Below are 13,198 nucleotides of genomic sequence, written 5' to 3'. Positions count from 1 at the left end.
TCACTATAATTATGAAATTAGCCAGTTTGTTCTCTTCCAGATCCTATGGGACTCCAAGGCAAAAGGATGAATTGATCCTGAAGGATGCTGTTACATTCCCCATGACATAACAACCCATGGCTGGAAGCCCCAAAGCTCTGTGAGTTGATTCGATAGTATGTTGCACTCTCTGTTTCAGTCTGAAAAACACCTGAAGAAGTCAGGTCAGTCTGAGCTACCTGGAGAAATTCAAGGATCATGTTGCAGACCGGGGCATTCATATATAGAAAAAAGAGTTTCATGGAAGAAGTTAGCATTCATAGAGTCACTGTTAACATTAATGCCTCAAGTGGTGTGCAAAGATTCTAGGGTTCAATGTGACCATGATGAGCCTCTTCCTATTCATCACACGTATCATCAGCTTGGAGATGTTAGCATTGCTGGCATTTTTTCTGTGTTCTTGACATTTTCTAATCCCATTGATTTCAGTCAACATCCTTCTCAGGAACTTCAGGATGGACTTTTGTAAGTACAACTCTGATTTATTCTCAAGCTCTGTGCCTGCTACTCAATAACAGGATGCTCAGAATGTTTTCCTCTTAGCCATAATAACAAAAGCTCCAGAAACACCGTTCTAAGAAACAGGATACCTTGATACATTTCACAGCTAAATATCAGTTTCCACATAAAGTGGAAAAAGGGCCAAAGCTGCATTAGAACAAATCATAACTGTTTCTCTCTAAATATAGAATGTGGATATGAACACATTTAGGAAGATATAACTAGCACTGAAATCTGTGGGACCTATGTTAGCAGTGATTAGTTTTTTTTAGTTGAAAATACTGGCACCAAAATGTAGCTATTTGCTTGATCTAAGCCATTTTTAAGATGCTGGATTTAATGCTTGTCCTATATCAAGTATTAAGAAATACTGCTGCCAGCCTCAAGAGCAGGTTTGTCTTGCATTCAAGAAACCCCAGGTTTGGGGGTGTTATGTATGTGCTACTATTTTGCTGTCCATTTTCCAGGATCCTACCTGAAGAGTAAATGTATTATACTAAAGAATATTCTACAAAATGTTGTGCTGAAAGATTGAAAATGCAATAAAAGACCTTTCTTAATGTATTATTTATTTTTTGTTACAGAATATCATTTCAGAATTATCAGCACATCCTGTCCTTAGTATTTGCACTAAAGGAGATCAATGAAAATCCCCAGATCCTGCCCAACGTCACTCTGGGCTTCCACATTTATAACAGCAACTTCAGTCCAAGCTGGACTTACTTTGCATCAATGATGCTTCCTTATTCTCAAGGTAGATTCATCTCTAACTACAAGTGTGGGGTCCCAAAAACTCTGGCGGCAGTCATTGGGGGACCTGACATCTCTCTGCACATGGCAGCTGTTCTGTGCATCTACAAAGTTCCTCAGGTAAGGTGTGTTGAAGCTGTGTTGCAGTCCCTGAAGAGCCTAGAGTGTTACCTTTTAATGATAAAGAGCATGGTTAAAATTGCATACAACCTTTTGATAGATACTCATCAAGGAAGCTTCAAAGATGGCTGATAATCCATGTTAATGAATTGAACGCAGTTACCAAACAATCATCCATTTCTTGTAATTCAAGTTTTCTGAAAAGTCCCAATAATATCGAGATGGTAGATAGAGAGAAGAATAAGCCTGCAGGTATATAGCCAACTAATAGAAAGAACTCAGGATGGATGAACCCAGCACTTGGTGAACCTTCACTTCTTGCAGTGAGGTCCATTTGTCTTCTAAGCCTTGGGAAATTTCCTACACTTCTAGTCTAGTAACTCTCTATATTCCTCCAGGAGAAAAGCACAGAGTTATAAGGATACTACAAGTTACAAGAATAATATTTCTTGACACAGGAGACCTAAACCTGGATAGAGGTTTGGAAATAAACACAACTATTTGGACAATGTTTCAGTCTATAAAATCAAAGGGACGCAAAGACTCAAATGTGTGCACACAATTTAGAGGCTCACATGGACTTTTTCTATTTCATATCTTTTTGATTTCTTTAGTTGACATATGGCTTTGTTCCAGTCATGGATAAAGAGACTCAAGCAGTTTTCTTCCAACAAATGTTTCCAGATGAATCCCACCAACATAAGGGCCTCCTCCAGCTATTGCTCTATTTAAGGTGGACGTGGATTGGTGTTGTGGCTGTGAATGATGACAATGGAGAGAAATTTGTACAGGATGTGCTCCCCATGTTGTCCACGAATGGCATCTGCTTTGATTTCATAGCAGAGTTCCCAAATGTAGCTTTTTACATTGATTTTAATGAAGTAATAGGTGAAGGAGTCCAAATATACCACCTTCTCATGAACAGCACAGCCAATGTCATAGTCTTATATGGTGAAAGTAGGTCCATAAATTTTCTGAGAACGTACCTGCAATTGTCCGAAGTGGAGGATATACCAATGAAAATAAAAATCTGGGTTATAGCAGCTCAGACAGATTACACTTCAAATTCCTTTCATAAATCTTGGGACATCCATTTCCTTCATGGTGCTTTATCTTTTGCAGTTAATGTAAAGGCGATACAAGACTTCCAGGAATTTATTGCAAACCTAAATCCAACCAACAACCAGGACGATCATTTTAGGAAAGATTTCTGGGAACAGGCATTTGACTGTTTGTTTTCCAACTCTGAAACAGAGAAGTCTGAGAGAAAATGTACTGGACAGGAGAGGCTTGAAGCCCTCCCTACATCTGTGTTTGAAACACGCATGAGTGGCCAGAGCTACAATATTTACAATGCAGTCTATGCTGTGGCTCATGCTTTGCAATCTCTGTATTTATCTAAGTCCAGACAAGGAACATCAGTGAAAGAAGGAAGGCAACAATTTTATAATCAAGTGTTGTGGCAGGTAAGATCTTAAGCAGAGAAATGCAAAAAGCTTCACCATAACTGCAGTTGCAACATCTGTCCATAAACTCTAAGAAACAATATTCTCTAAGGGCACTGACATTAGGTCAAAAAGTAAAATGTACTAATGACTTACTCAACTGAAATATATATATCCTCACATTAAAATTTTAAATAGGTATTCTACTAAATTATAGCCCCATCCTTTAGAATATGGTTTTATCGATCAGCTAATTGCCTATAAGTAAAGGAAGGAAGTGGTCCATTCTCTCCACAGAATGTGCTGAAACATGGAAGCATTTTGTTGTAGATACTTTGATTGTTCGAAGTACCATAATGCTCACTTTTGAAGGCATTTCCTGATGACGATGTTCCTCATGGACCTCTTCATGGACCTTCTATTAAGGCACACCTGCATTGCCGTTCTGCTCACTTCCAACTGTTGGACTTACTCTATGCTTGGAAGATATTTTTGAAAATTAAAAGAGAGTTTGTTTTTGTGTAACTAAAATCCATTATACAATGTTGTCACTCTAAAATGAAACAGAAAATATATTGGATGTGCTCCTTTTATATTTTCTATTGTCATTATTATAATATATTTGACTAACTGCTACTCTTCTATATTCATTCATTCATTCATTCATTCATTCATTCATTCATTCATTCATTCATTCATTGTATTTATATAGCCACCCATCTCAGACAAAGTGACTCTGGGCAGCGTACAACAATTAAAAAGAATAAATACATAAAAACAATTACAGATAAAAAACTATAAAATCACATAAAACAGGAGGCAATAAAATTAATAAGGGAGCCATTGCAAAATCTCCACTGTCCCCTGGGACCCCCAGGCCCGATCACACAACCAGGTCTTGAGGGACTTATGGAATTTTAAGACGAATGGAGCTAATCTCACTTTTGGGGCAGAAGATTCCACAAGGCGGGAGCCACAGCATAGAAGGCCCACCTCCTGGGACCTGCCAAACATAATTCTCTGCCAGACCTGATGGAATGGGCAGATATAATTGAGGAGAAGTAGTCCTTCAGGTAACCTGGCCCCTGAGGGCTTCAAGGATCAAAATCCGCACCTTGAATTGAACCAGGAAGGAAACTGGCAACCAATGCAGCTTGCGGAGCAGAGGTATAACATGTACCACCCTAAGGGCACACATAACTATCCATGCTGCTGCATTTTGCACCAGTTGAAGCTTCCAGATATTAGTTTTATCTTGGTATTATCTCACTTCCAGATTTTGCACTATAATTGCAAAAATTCTAATCAAACCCAAATAGGGCTACAGCAAGGATAAGTCTCATTACAAGTAAGGATAATTTTAAACTCTTATAGCCTTATATATCCTAGAATTTCTTATATGTTTATCTGTGGTCATCTAGCTTCAATATGCATAGCATTTAACTATAAATTATTATTTTAGACATTTTTCACTGGTTTTAGTTTTTATTTTGTAATTTTATGTTTATACATTTTGATTTAATTTTATAAATACGATATTTTACTTCTGCTACTTCTGTTTTTGTATGATTGTTATATTATTTCTTTGGTGGTAGTCTACAACCAAAAAACAAACAAATAAACAAAGGGATATCCAGTATGAATGTTCCTTCCCTCCCTCCCTCCCTCCCCTTCTCTCTTTCTGCCTCCATATTTAGCTTCATTCCTTTCTGAGAAGTGTCTCACTCAACAACAGTGTTGGTGAAAGGATCTCCTTTGATAAAAATGGACAATTCATTGGTGGATTTGATATTATCAACTGGATCACCTTCCCAAACCAGTCCTTTCTTCGGGTCAAAGTTGGAGCGATAGATCCCACAGCTCCGCCAGACAAGTTCTTCAATATCTCTGTGGATTCCATCACATGGCCAGAAGGATTTGATCAGGTTAGATGTATGGATCTGGACTGGTCTGCCTTCATTTATGTAGCATAAAAAAATCTCTCTATTTGCGCAAGTTTCATAGCATCATCTCTGAGCTATGTACAAATCCCCAGGGAAAGGGGAAAAACTCAGTATGATTGCTTACATTTCAAATATTTTGTATAGAAATATTTGTCACTGTTACTCATGCCCGCATGACCTTGGATTACACCAATGAGCTATACATGGGGGTGCATTTGAGTAGAATTTAGAAGCTTCAACGGGTGCAGAATGCTTTAGCATGGGTAGTAACTGGCACCGGTTATTCAGCATATGTAACACCATTACTCTGTGAGCTTCATTGGTTGCCAGTTTGCTGCTGGGTGCAATTCAAGGTGCTGGTTGTTACCTGTAAAGCCTTTCATGGGTTAGGACCAGGTTACTTAAAGAACCATCTCTCCCCAGTTTGTTTGTTTTTTGTTTTTTGTAATTTTTGTAATTGCTTTCTAATTAATAAGAAAAAAGAAAAAAGAAAAACAAAACACTGGGGTATGGTCATTGAAAAGACTAATATTGCAGCATTTGAAAGATAAATGTATGGCCCAATTCACTCAGTGGATTGAAGACCTGATTGTGCTTGCCACTTACGAGCACATTCCCTACAGACATAAATTTTGCATGGTTAAATATAATGAAATTTGGGACTCATCTGTACAAAATATAAGAGGTTAAAAAGTGATAGTCATATAAATGTATTGGAAATATATACTGTATGCATCTGAATAATAGTTGCATTAGTTAAATATATATATAGATTTGTGACTACTTACAATTAGTATAATGGTATGCAGGTTCTTCATCTTTTTTGTTGTATTATTGTCACTTTTTGTAGATATTTAATGACTCACTTGCAGATCAATTACATCTCAAATGGATGTCTTTATACTACTTCAAGCTTGCTTATCAATTCCTCTTTAATTTGTTGATTACCCAGTAACAGTATCTCTCCAAGCACTTCCTTTCCCCTCTATATCCTAAAATACTATTTTTTATTTATGGATAGGCATCACCTTTTTCTTTGTGCAGTGATCCTTGTCAGGCAGGATACAGCAAGGCCAAGAAAGAAGGGGAGCCATTTTGCTGCTATGATTGTCTTCCATGTCCAGAGGGGAAAATATCAAAGGAGAAGGGTAGGAAGATGCCAAATACAATAGGACTAAGCTATTAGATACAAGACTGTGTATAAGCATTATCCCCACCCATGTTGTGTTCTTTTTCAGACATGGATGACTGCTCTCTATGTCCAGAAGATCATCATCCAAACCCCAACAGAAATAAATGTGTTCAAAAGCGGATCACCTTTTTGTCCTATGAAGAGCCCGTGGGAATTAGTCTCACTGTTCTTTCTCTTTGTTTTTCTTTAATGACAAACCTGATGCTCACAATCTTCATTAAACACAGAGAGACTCCCATTGTCAAAGCCAACAACCAGAATCTCACCTACACTCTCCTTGTTTCCCTCCTCCTCTCTTTCCTTTGTGTGTTTCTATTTATTGGGAGACCTAATAAAATTATGTGTCTTCTTCGACAACCAGCTTTTGGCCTCATCTTCTCTGTGGCAGTTTCTTGTGTGTTGGCCAAAACCTTTGTTGTGGTTCTAGCATTCATGGCCATCAAACCTGGTTCCAGATTGAGGAAGTGGGTGGGTGGAAGAATGGTCAGTTTCATTCTTCTTTCCTGTTCCCTTGTTCAATCCAGCTTTTGTGCTGCATGGTTGACAACTTCCCCACCATACCCAGATTTTGATGTGCACTCAATGTCTGAAGAAGTCATCATGGAGTGCAGTGAGGGGTCAGTTACCATGTTCTACTGTGTCTTGGGCTTTATGGGTTTCCTGGCCGTGGTCAGCTTCTCTGCTGCTTTTCTAGCTAGGAAGTTACCTGACAGTTTCAATGAAGCCAAATTCATCACCTTCAGCATGTTGGTCTTCTGCAGTGTTTGGCTGTGCTTTGTTCCAACCTATCTAAGCACCAGAGGAAAATATATGTTGGCTGTGGAGGTCTTCTCCATGATCTCTTCCAGTGCTGGCTTACTGGTGTGTATCTTTTTTCCCAAGTGTTTTATCATTGTGGTAAGACCCGAACTGAACCATAAGCATCAGCTAATGAAAAGAACATTTTAAAAATCTGTCTGTTTAGATTTGAGTACTGGGATACAAAGGCATCAGTTATCAGGCTAACAACCATGGTAGAGCCTTTTAAAGGGCACTAAGTTTGCTAACCTCACTTTCTTATCTCTTTTGGAAATTGCTTATCTAACCATCTGAAATCTATGAGAGATTTGCAGAACCACAAGTTTGAAAAGCCATCTAGTGAATCTATCTTCATTTCTGAACAAAAGAAAAATTAACTATAAGTTTAAGAACTTGAAGGATTTGTAATAAACACAAAAAGCTAAATAAGATTTTGAACAAAGAAAGTTATAAACAGGTTAAGGGTCCTTACACATTTTTAACATTGAAACTTGTATCATACGATTTTGGAACCAGCTATACAAAATAATGAGGTTTTGGTGGGAACCAAAATTAGTTCATGTACTGTAAGTTATAACAGAGATGAGAGACTTTATGATTTAAATTTGACACTAGAGGGGACTAAAGATTCCAGGCAAAAAGGGGAAAAAAAGTATCAATGTGCTTTTCATTTTGATCTGTATTGCAATATACAAAATAACAAAAAGCATTGTAACATTTGAAATATTAAAGGAGATCTTCAAAGAATGAGGCCAGAAAGTAGTAGCCATAATATCCATAATATCAGTAACGATGTCTGTTTTATGGATAGACTATGTTTAAGAAATATTAATGAAGAAATCACAGATGTGAAACAAATCATACTTGATGCAAAAATCGTAGAATCAGAAAGATTGGTTTAAAAAAAAAGTGTGGGTTACAAGACAGGGAAGGCATTTAGAGTGGAAATACAAATGAGAGACCAAGAGAACATCCCAGATAAGGACTATTTACTGGATATACAAAAGAAGCTTTCTGTAGTTTTAAAAATTAAAGGGAAAATACAAATGATAAAGACAGAAAATGGCCTGGATAATGTCTTTTTACCTGATTTAGAAAAGAGGCTTGTTAAAGCCCCAAAGAAACTTTTGTGATAGGACAAAATGAATTGAAGTCTGATTAAATCCTACAACTCTATTTCAATGAATTAAAGATTTAGTTTTTTAGAAGTAAATGGAAGGAAAGTTGGCTTATTTGATCAAGGTTAAAATAAGGCATCTTCTTATAAAGTTCTAGCAACCCCTTATGGACCTTTTGCTGATACCAGTCTTGAAAAGCTGATGTCTTCTGGATTTGTTTATAAATAAGGAATGGGTTAGGGGAAGAAGAGATATTTGTTTGTAATCTTATAGGGGTTAATAGCTACCAGATGTGTTTATACTTGTGATAAAGTTTGCAAGTAACTTTTTCTTTAGCAAGTAACTATTTCCCTTTTTCTGTCAACAGACTTGACAGCCTAAATTGACAGCCTAGTTATTTAATTCACAGGTAGTCCTCATTTAGTGACTGCCTCATTTATGACAGTGATGAAAGAGTGTTATTACAACCAATCCTTGCATTTATGACCTTTTCAGGTTTGTAAAGCGAAGGAAAACTGAGGTAAGATCATAATAACAGTCACAGTCTTACTTAGTGACCGCTTTACTTAACAACCAAGATGCCAGTCTCAGTTGTGGTAGCTAAATGAGGACTACCTGTATTTCCTGATTCCAGCAATCAACTTCAATCCAGCCCCTTCAAATCTATGATCACTGTAGCCTGTACATCACGTGACTGATAATATCTTTTTATGATAAAAATTGAAAAGCAAGTCGTCCATTCTAGATTATTGCTAGCATAAGTTCCTGAAAATAAAGATTTATTGGAAAAATATTGTAACTGGAAAACCAGTCTTTGTGATGCTGGAAAAAGGAGTTTAATGTATGTTGAGGCCTAAATAATATTTTTTGGCAATTTTTGCAGTAATTTTTATTGTGGATTGCAATAAAATTAAAGAGTTAATGTGTCCTCCTTTCCCCCATTTGTTCTCCTTTCCAATTGTCCATGTCCTCCTTTGCCTGTTCAGATATCTGGGATCCCTAACTGTGAATCTTCTGAAGTTTAAAAACTACAAGATTTCACTGACATTAGTTCGATTGAGTGCCTTTCTTTTTCCCTGTCCCCATCTTGCCAATTTAGGAGGGCAGGAAAGCAGATAATCAGTGATTTTAGGTAGCAAAAAGAGAGTTAGAAGTTAAAGAAAGAAGGATGAAGAATGTTGCTACTGCAGACCAACTTGTGAAAAAAAAGGGGGGGCAAAGTTCCTGGAGGGGACTTGAACATCCCACAAATGTTAAAAGAAAAACCTGATTAGTGGGCTACAGTTTTGTCCCCCTTAATCAATAACATTAACGCCTCTCTGCAGATCACCAAGGAATAGACCAATTCTGTTAGTATGCCAATATACAAAAAAGGTGACACATCCAGTTCAGCTAGCTGGCATCCTTTCAGCTTACTAACCATAATTAGCAAATTCTATGCTAAACATATTTTTATAAGCTCACTGATTGGATGATCCAGGAAAGAATTTCAGGAAAGAAGCAAGCCAGTTTTAGGTCAGCGTCTATTCCAGATCAGTACATTGCTCTTCGCCACCTCTTTGTGCAGTATTCTAACCTTCTTGGAGGTGTTCTCTATGCTGTTTTTATAGCTCTGAAAGTGGCATTTGATGCAATCCCACATAACTGGGTTTTTCCCCATTTTTTCCTTCTATTCTGGATGTATTCTGAATGGATTAAACTGTTTAATTTTTATTAATGTTAAAACTGAAATTATTGTAAATTTAACAACCATCATGGACCTTATGCAGCCCAAAACTCAACAGATATTATTTAAATTGTTTTTGGAGGGAAGAGGGAAATGCAATCTTTTTTTTCATGGAAGAGGGAAGTGTAACTTTTTTGTTTGTTTGTTTTGAGGGAGGAGAGAAATGCAACCTGTTTTCTAGGAAGGAGCGTGTCAGCCTTGTGAGGTAGACCAGACAGGGAACCCACACAGCTGAGCTATTTCTAGTTTATTGTAAGGCTACATTAACAGAATCTTGCAAATCTGAAAGTATATTTCTCCCCCCATCCCCCTTGCCACACCTACATTCCTGCTGTGGGCTAAGCTGCCTTTTATCTGGCCTTTTACCCCTTGGCTGTGTCTCTTCTCCCTGTCTCCCAAAGTCACTCCCACATGCCATTATGTCTTTCTCGGAGAACTAGGATGTCATGTCTTGAGTCTTGAAGTGAGCCAGAATCCTGAGGATTTTCAGCTCTAGCTTTAGTGAGTAGGGCACAAGTAGTGAGTAGTTAGCGTACAATAGAGAAAAGGATGAGCAAGGCTAGTTATTTCAACAAGAGAAATGAAATGGAATTATTAATTTCCCTTCCTAATCTGATTGATCGCCCTCTGCCCACGATAGAGTCAGAGCTGAGGTGTATTTATTGATCTGAACTTAGGTATATCTATTGGTCAGAACATACACATATCTCTGGCTCTTTCATCAAGAGTCCTTTCCTTCTCTTCCAGTTTTCACTCATGCATCAGACAGTTCATTCCCCACAGCAAGACATATCTTATTTCATTAATGGTTATTAACATGTTACATCCATGAGGAAAAAACAGGCCTATAACCTTGAATTCCAAATCTAACTGTTCTACTCAAGAAGAATTAAAATAGCAGCCCTAGGTGCAGGTTAAGGAATTGCTGAAGCCTGTCAAGCACCCTATCCCTGAAGACGAAGCCAACTGGACGATAATAGAAGCTAGAGCCTGTCATTGGAGAGAAAGCATGAAGAGGAGTTGAATGAAGAGCTGAATTCACTAACCTGTCTTCTGTCTCTTTTTGTGCTGTGAAATAGTACAGTGTGGTAGACCGTCACTGACAGATTTCATTTGGATGACATCTGGAAACTGAAAGTTTTGCTCCAGTTTTGGAGATGAGACCAAGATAGAAATGGTTTCCTGTGAATGTTACTTTCAATCAACTATATTCCATAATACCTTCATATAATAAAGGGTGACATTGAGTTTTGATCCATAGGCCATAATTTCCATGACCTCTCAGCCATTCCATGCCCATCTTTCATCCAACAGGGGTGATCTGGAAGAGAATGGCTTCCTATTCAATCTGTGATGGCTACTCCCATTAGCTATGTTTCCAAATGGATAGTTCTAACATGTCTCTTTTTTTTCCCCATTAAGTGGATCATTACTTATAATTGGATATCTCTGATTTGAATTAAATAAATAAATAATTGTTCACAAAGTTTATTTTCTGGTCAAATGTAGGATGTTGAAACAGGTTTATTCAAATTCTTTGTCATCAAAAAATAGCCAGGTACCATTTACAACAACTGTAAACTTATTTCCTACTTATAATCACAAAGAATGATTTTTGTTGTTGTTTAGTCGTTAAGTCGTGTCCGACTCTTCGTGACCCCATGAACCATATTGCGCCAGGCCTTCCTGTCCTTCACTGCCTCCCTGAGTTTGCTCAGTTTCATGCTCATTGCTTCAGTGATGCTATCTAACCATCTCATCCTCTGCCGTCCTCTTCTCCTTTTGCCTTCAATCTTTCCCAGCATCAGGGTCTTCTCCAAAGAGATCTCTCTTCGCATTAGGTGGCCAAAATATCTGAGCTTGAGCTTCATTATCGATCCTTCCAATGAGCAATCAGGGTTGATTTCCTTTAAGATTGACTGGTTTGACCTCCTAGCAGTCCAGGGGACTCTTAAGAGTCTTCTCCAGCACCACAGTTCAAAGGCATCAATTCTTCGGCGCTCGGCCTTTTTATGGTCCAGCTCTCACAGCCATACATTACTACTGGAAAAACCATAGCTTTGACTATGCGGATCTTTGTCGGCAAGGTGACGTCTCTGCTTTTTAATATGCTATCTAGGCTTGCCATAGCTTTCCTCCCAAGGAGCAAGCGTCTTTTAATTTCATGGCTGCAGTCTCCGTCTGCGGTGATCTTGGAGCCCAAATAAATGAAGTCTGTTACTGCTTCCATTTCTACCCCTTCTATTTGCCAGGAATTGATGGGTCCAGATGCCATGATCTTAGTTTTTTTAATGTTGAGTTTCAAGCCAGCTTTTGCACTCTCCTCTTTCACCCTCCTCAAGAGGCTCTTTAGTTCTTCTTCACTTTCTGCCATTAGGGTGGTATCGTCCGCATATCTGAGGTTGTTGATGATTCTCCCTGCAATCCTAATTCCGGCTTGTGATTCTTCCAGCCTGGCATTTCTCATGATGTACTCTGCATATAGGTTAAATAAGCAGGGTGACAGTATACAGCCTTGTCGTACACCTTTCCCTATTTTGAACCAATCAGTTGTTCCGTGACCGGTTCTAACTGTTGCTTCTTGGCCTGCATACAGATTTCTCAGGAGACAGGTAAGATGGTCTGGTACCCCCATCTCTTTAAGAATTTGCCACAGTTTGTTGTGATCCACACAATCAAAGGCTTTTGCATAGTCAATGAAGCAGAAGTAGATCTTTTTCTGGAATTCTCGTGCTTTCTCCATGATCCAGCGAATGTTGGCAATTTGATCTCTAGTTCCTCTGCCTCTTCGAAACCCACCTTGTACATCCGGTAGTTCTCGGTTCACGTACTGCTGAAGGCTAGCTTGTAGGATTTTGATCATAACCTTGCTAGCATGTGAAATGAGTGCAATTGTGCAATAGTTTGAGCATTCTTTGGCATTGCCCTTCTTTGGAATTGGAACGTAAACTGACCTTTTCCAATCCCGTGGCCACTGTTGCGTTTTCCAAACTTGGTGGCATATTGAGTGCAGCACTTTAACAGCATCATCTTTTAGGATTTTAAATAACTCAGCTGGAATACTGTCATCTCCACTAGCTTTGTTGTTAGCAATGCTTCCTAAGGCCCACTCGACTTCACTCTCTAGGATGTCTGGCTCAAGGTCAGTGATCACACCAGCGTGGACATCAGGGACATTAAGATCTTTCTTGTATAGTTCTTCTGTGTATTCTTGCCACCTCTTCTTAATCTCTTCTGCTTCTGTTAGGTCCCTGCCTTTTTTGTCCTTTATCATGCCCATCTTTGCACTAAACGTTCCTTTCATATCTCCAATTTTCTTGAAGAGATCTCTAGTCTTCCCCATTCTATTGTTTTCCTCAATTTCTTTGCATTGTTCATTTAAGAAGGCCTTCTTATCTCTCCTGGCTATTCTCTGGAAATCTGCATTCAGTTGCTTATATCTTTCCCTTTCACCCTTGCTTTTCGCATTCCTTCTTTCCACAGCTATTTGTAAAGCCTCATCAGACAGCCATTTTGCTTTCTTGCATTTCTTTTTCTTTGGGATGGTTTTAGTTGCTGCCTCCTGT

At 38.4% G+C, this 13,198-nt stretch overlaps 1 protein-coding gene across 1 annotated transcript; it reads left to right on the top strand.

Moving 5' to 3' along the window:
• Positions 1-319: 319 nt before the first annotated feature.
• On the top strand, positions 320-6,938 carry LOC148215308 (vomeronasal type-2 receptor 26-like). Its single transcript, XM_088144129.1, has 6 exons — positions 320-504; positions 1,125-1,410; positions 2,025-2,876; positions 4,553-4,780; positions 5,820-5,946; positions 6,037-6,938. The coding sequence occupies exons 1-6, from the start codon at positions 320-322 to the stop codon at positions 6,936-6,938; spliced, it is 2,580 nt and encodes an 859-aa protein (XP_088000255.1).
• Positions 6,939-13,198: the final 6,260 nt, after the last annotated feature.

The sequence above is a fragment of the Python bivittatus genome, unplaced genomic scaffold (assembly GCF_059951505.1).
Source record: "Python bivittatus isolate LINGU-HERP-01145 unplaced genomic scaffold, Pbiv_v1 ctg000430_np1212, whole genome shotgun sequence".
Lineage (NCBI taxonomy): Eukaryota > Metazoa > Chordata > Lepidosauria > Squamata > Pythonidae > Python > Python bivittatus.
Note: the sequence above shows the minus strand (reverse complement) of the source record. Positions and strands in the feature narration are given on the sequence as shown.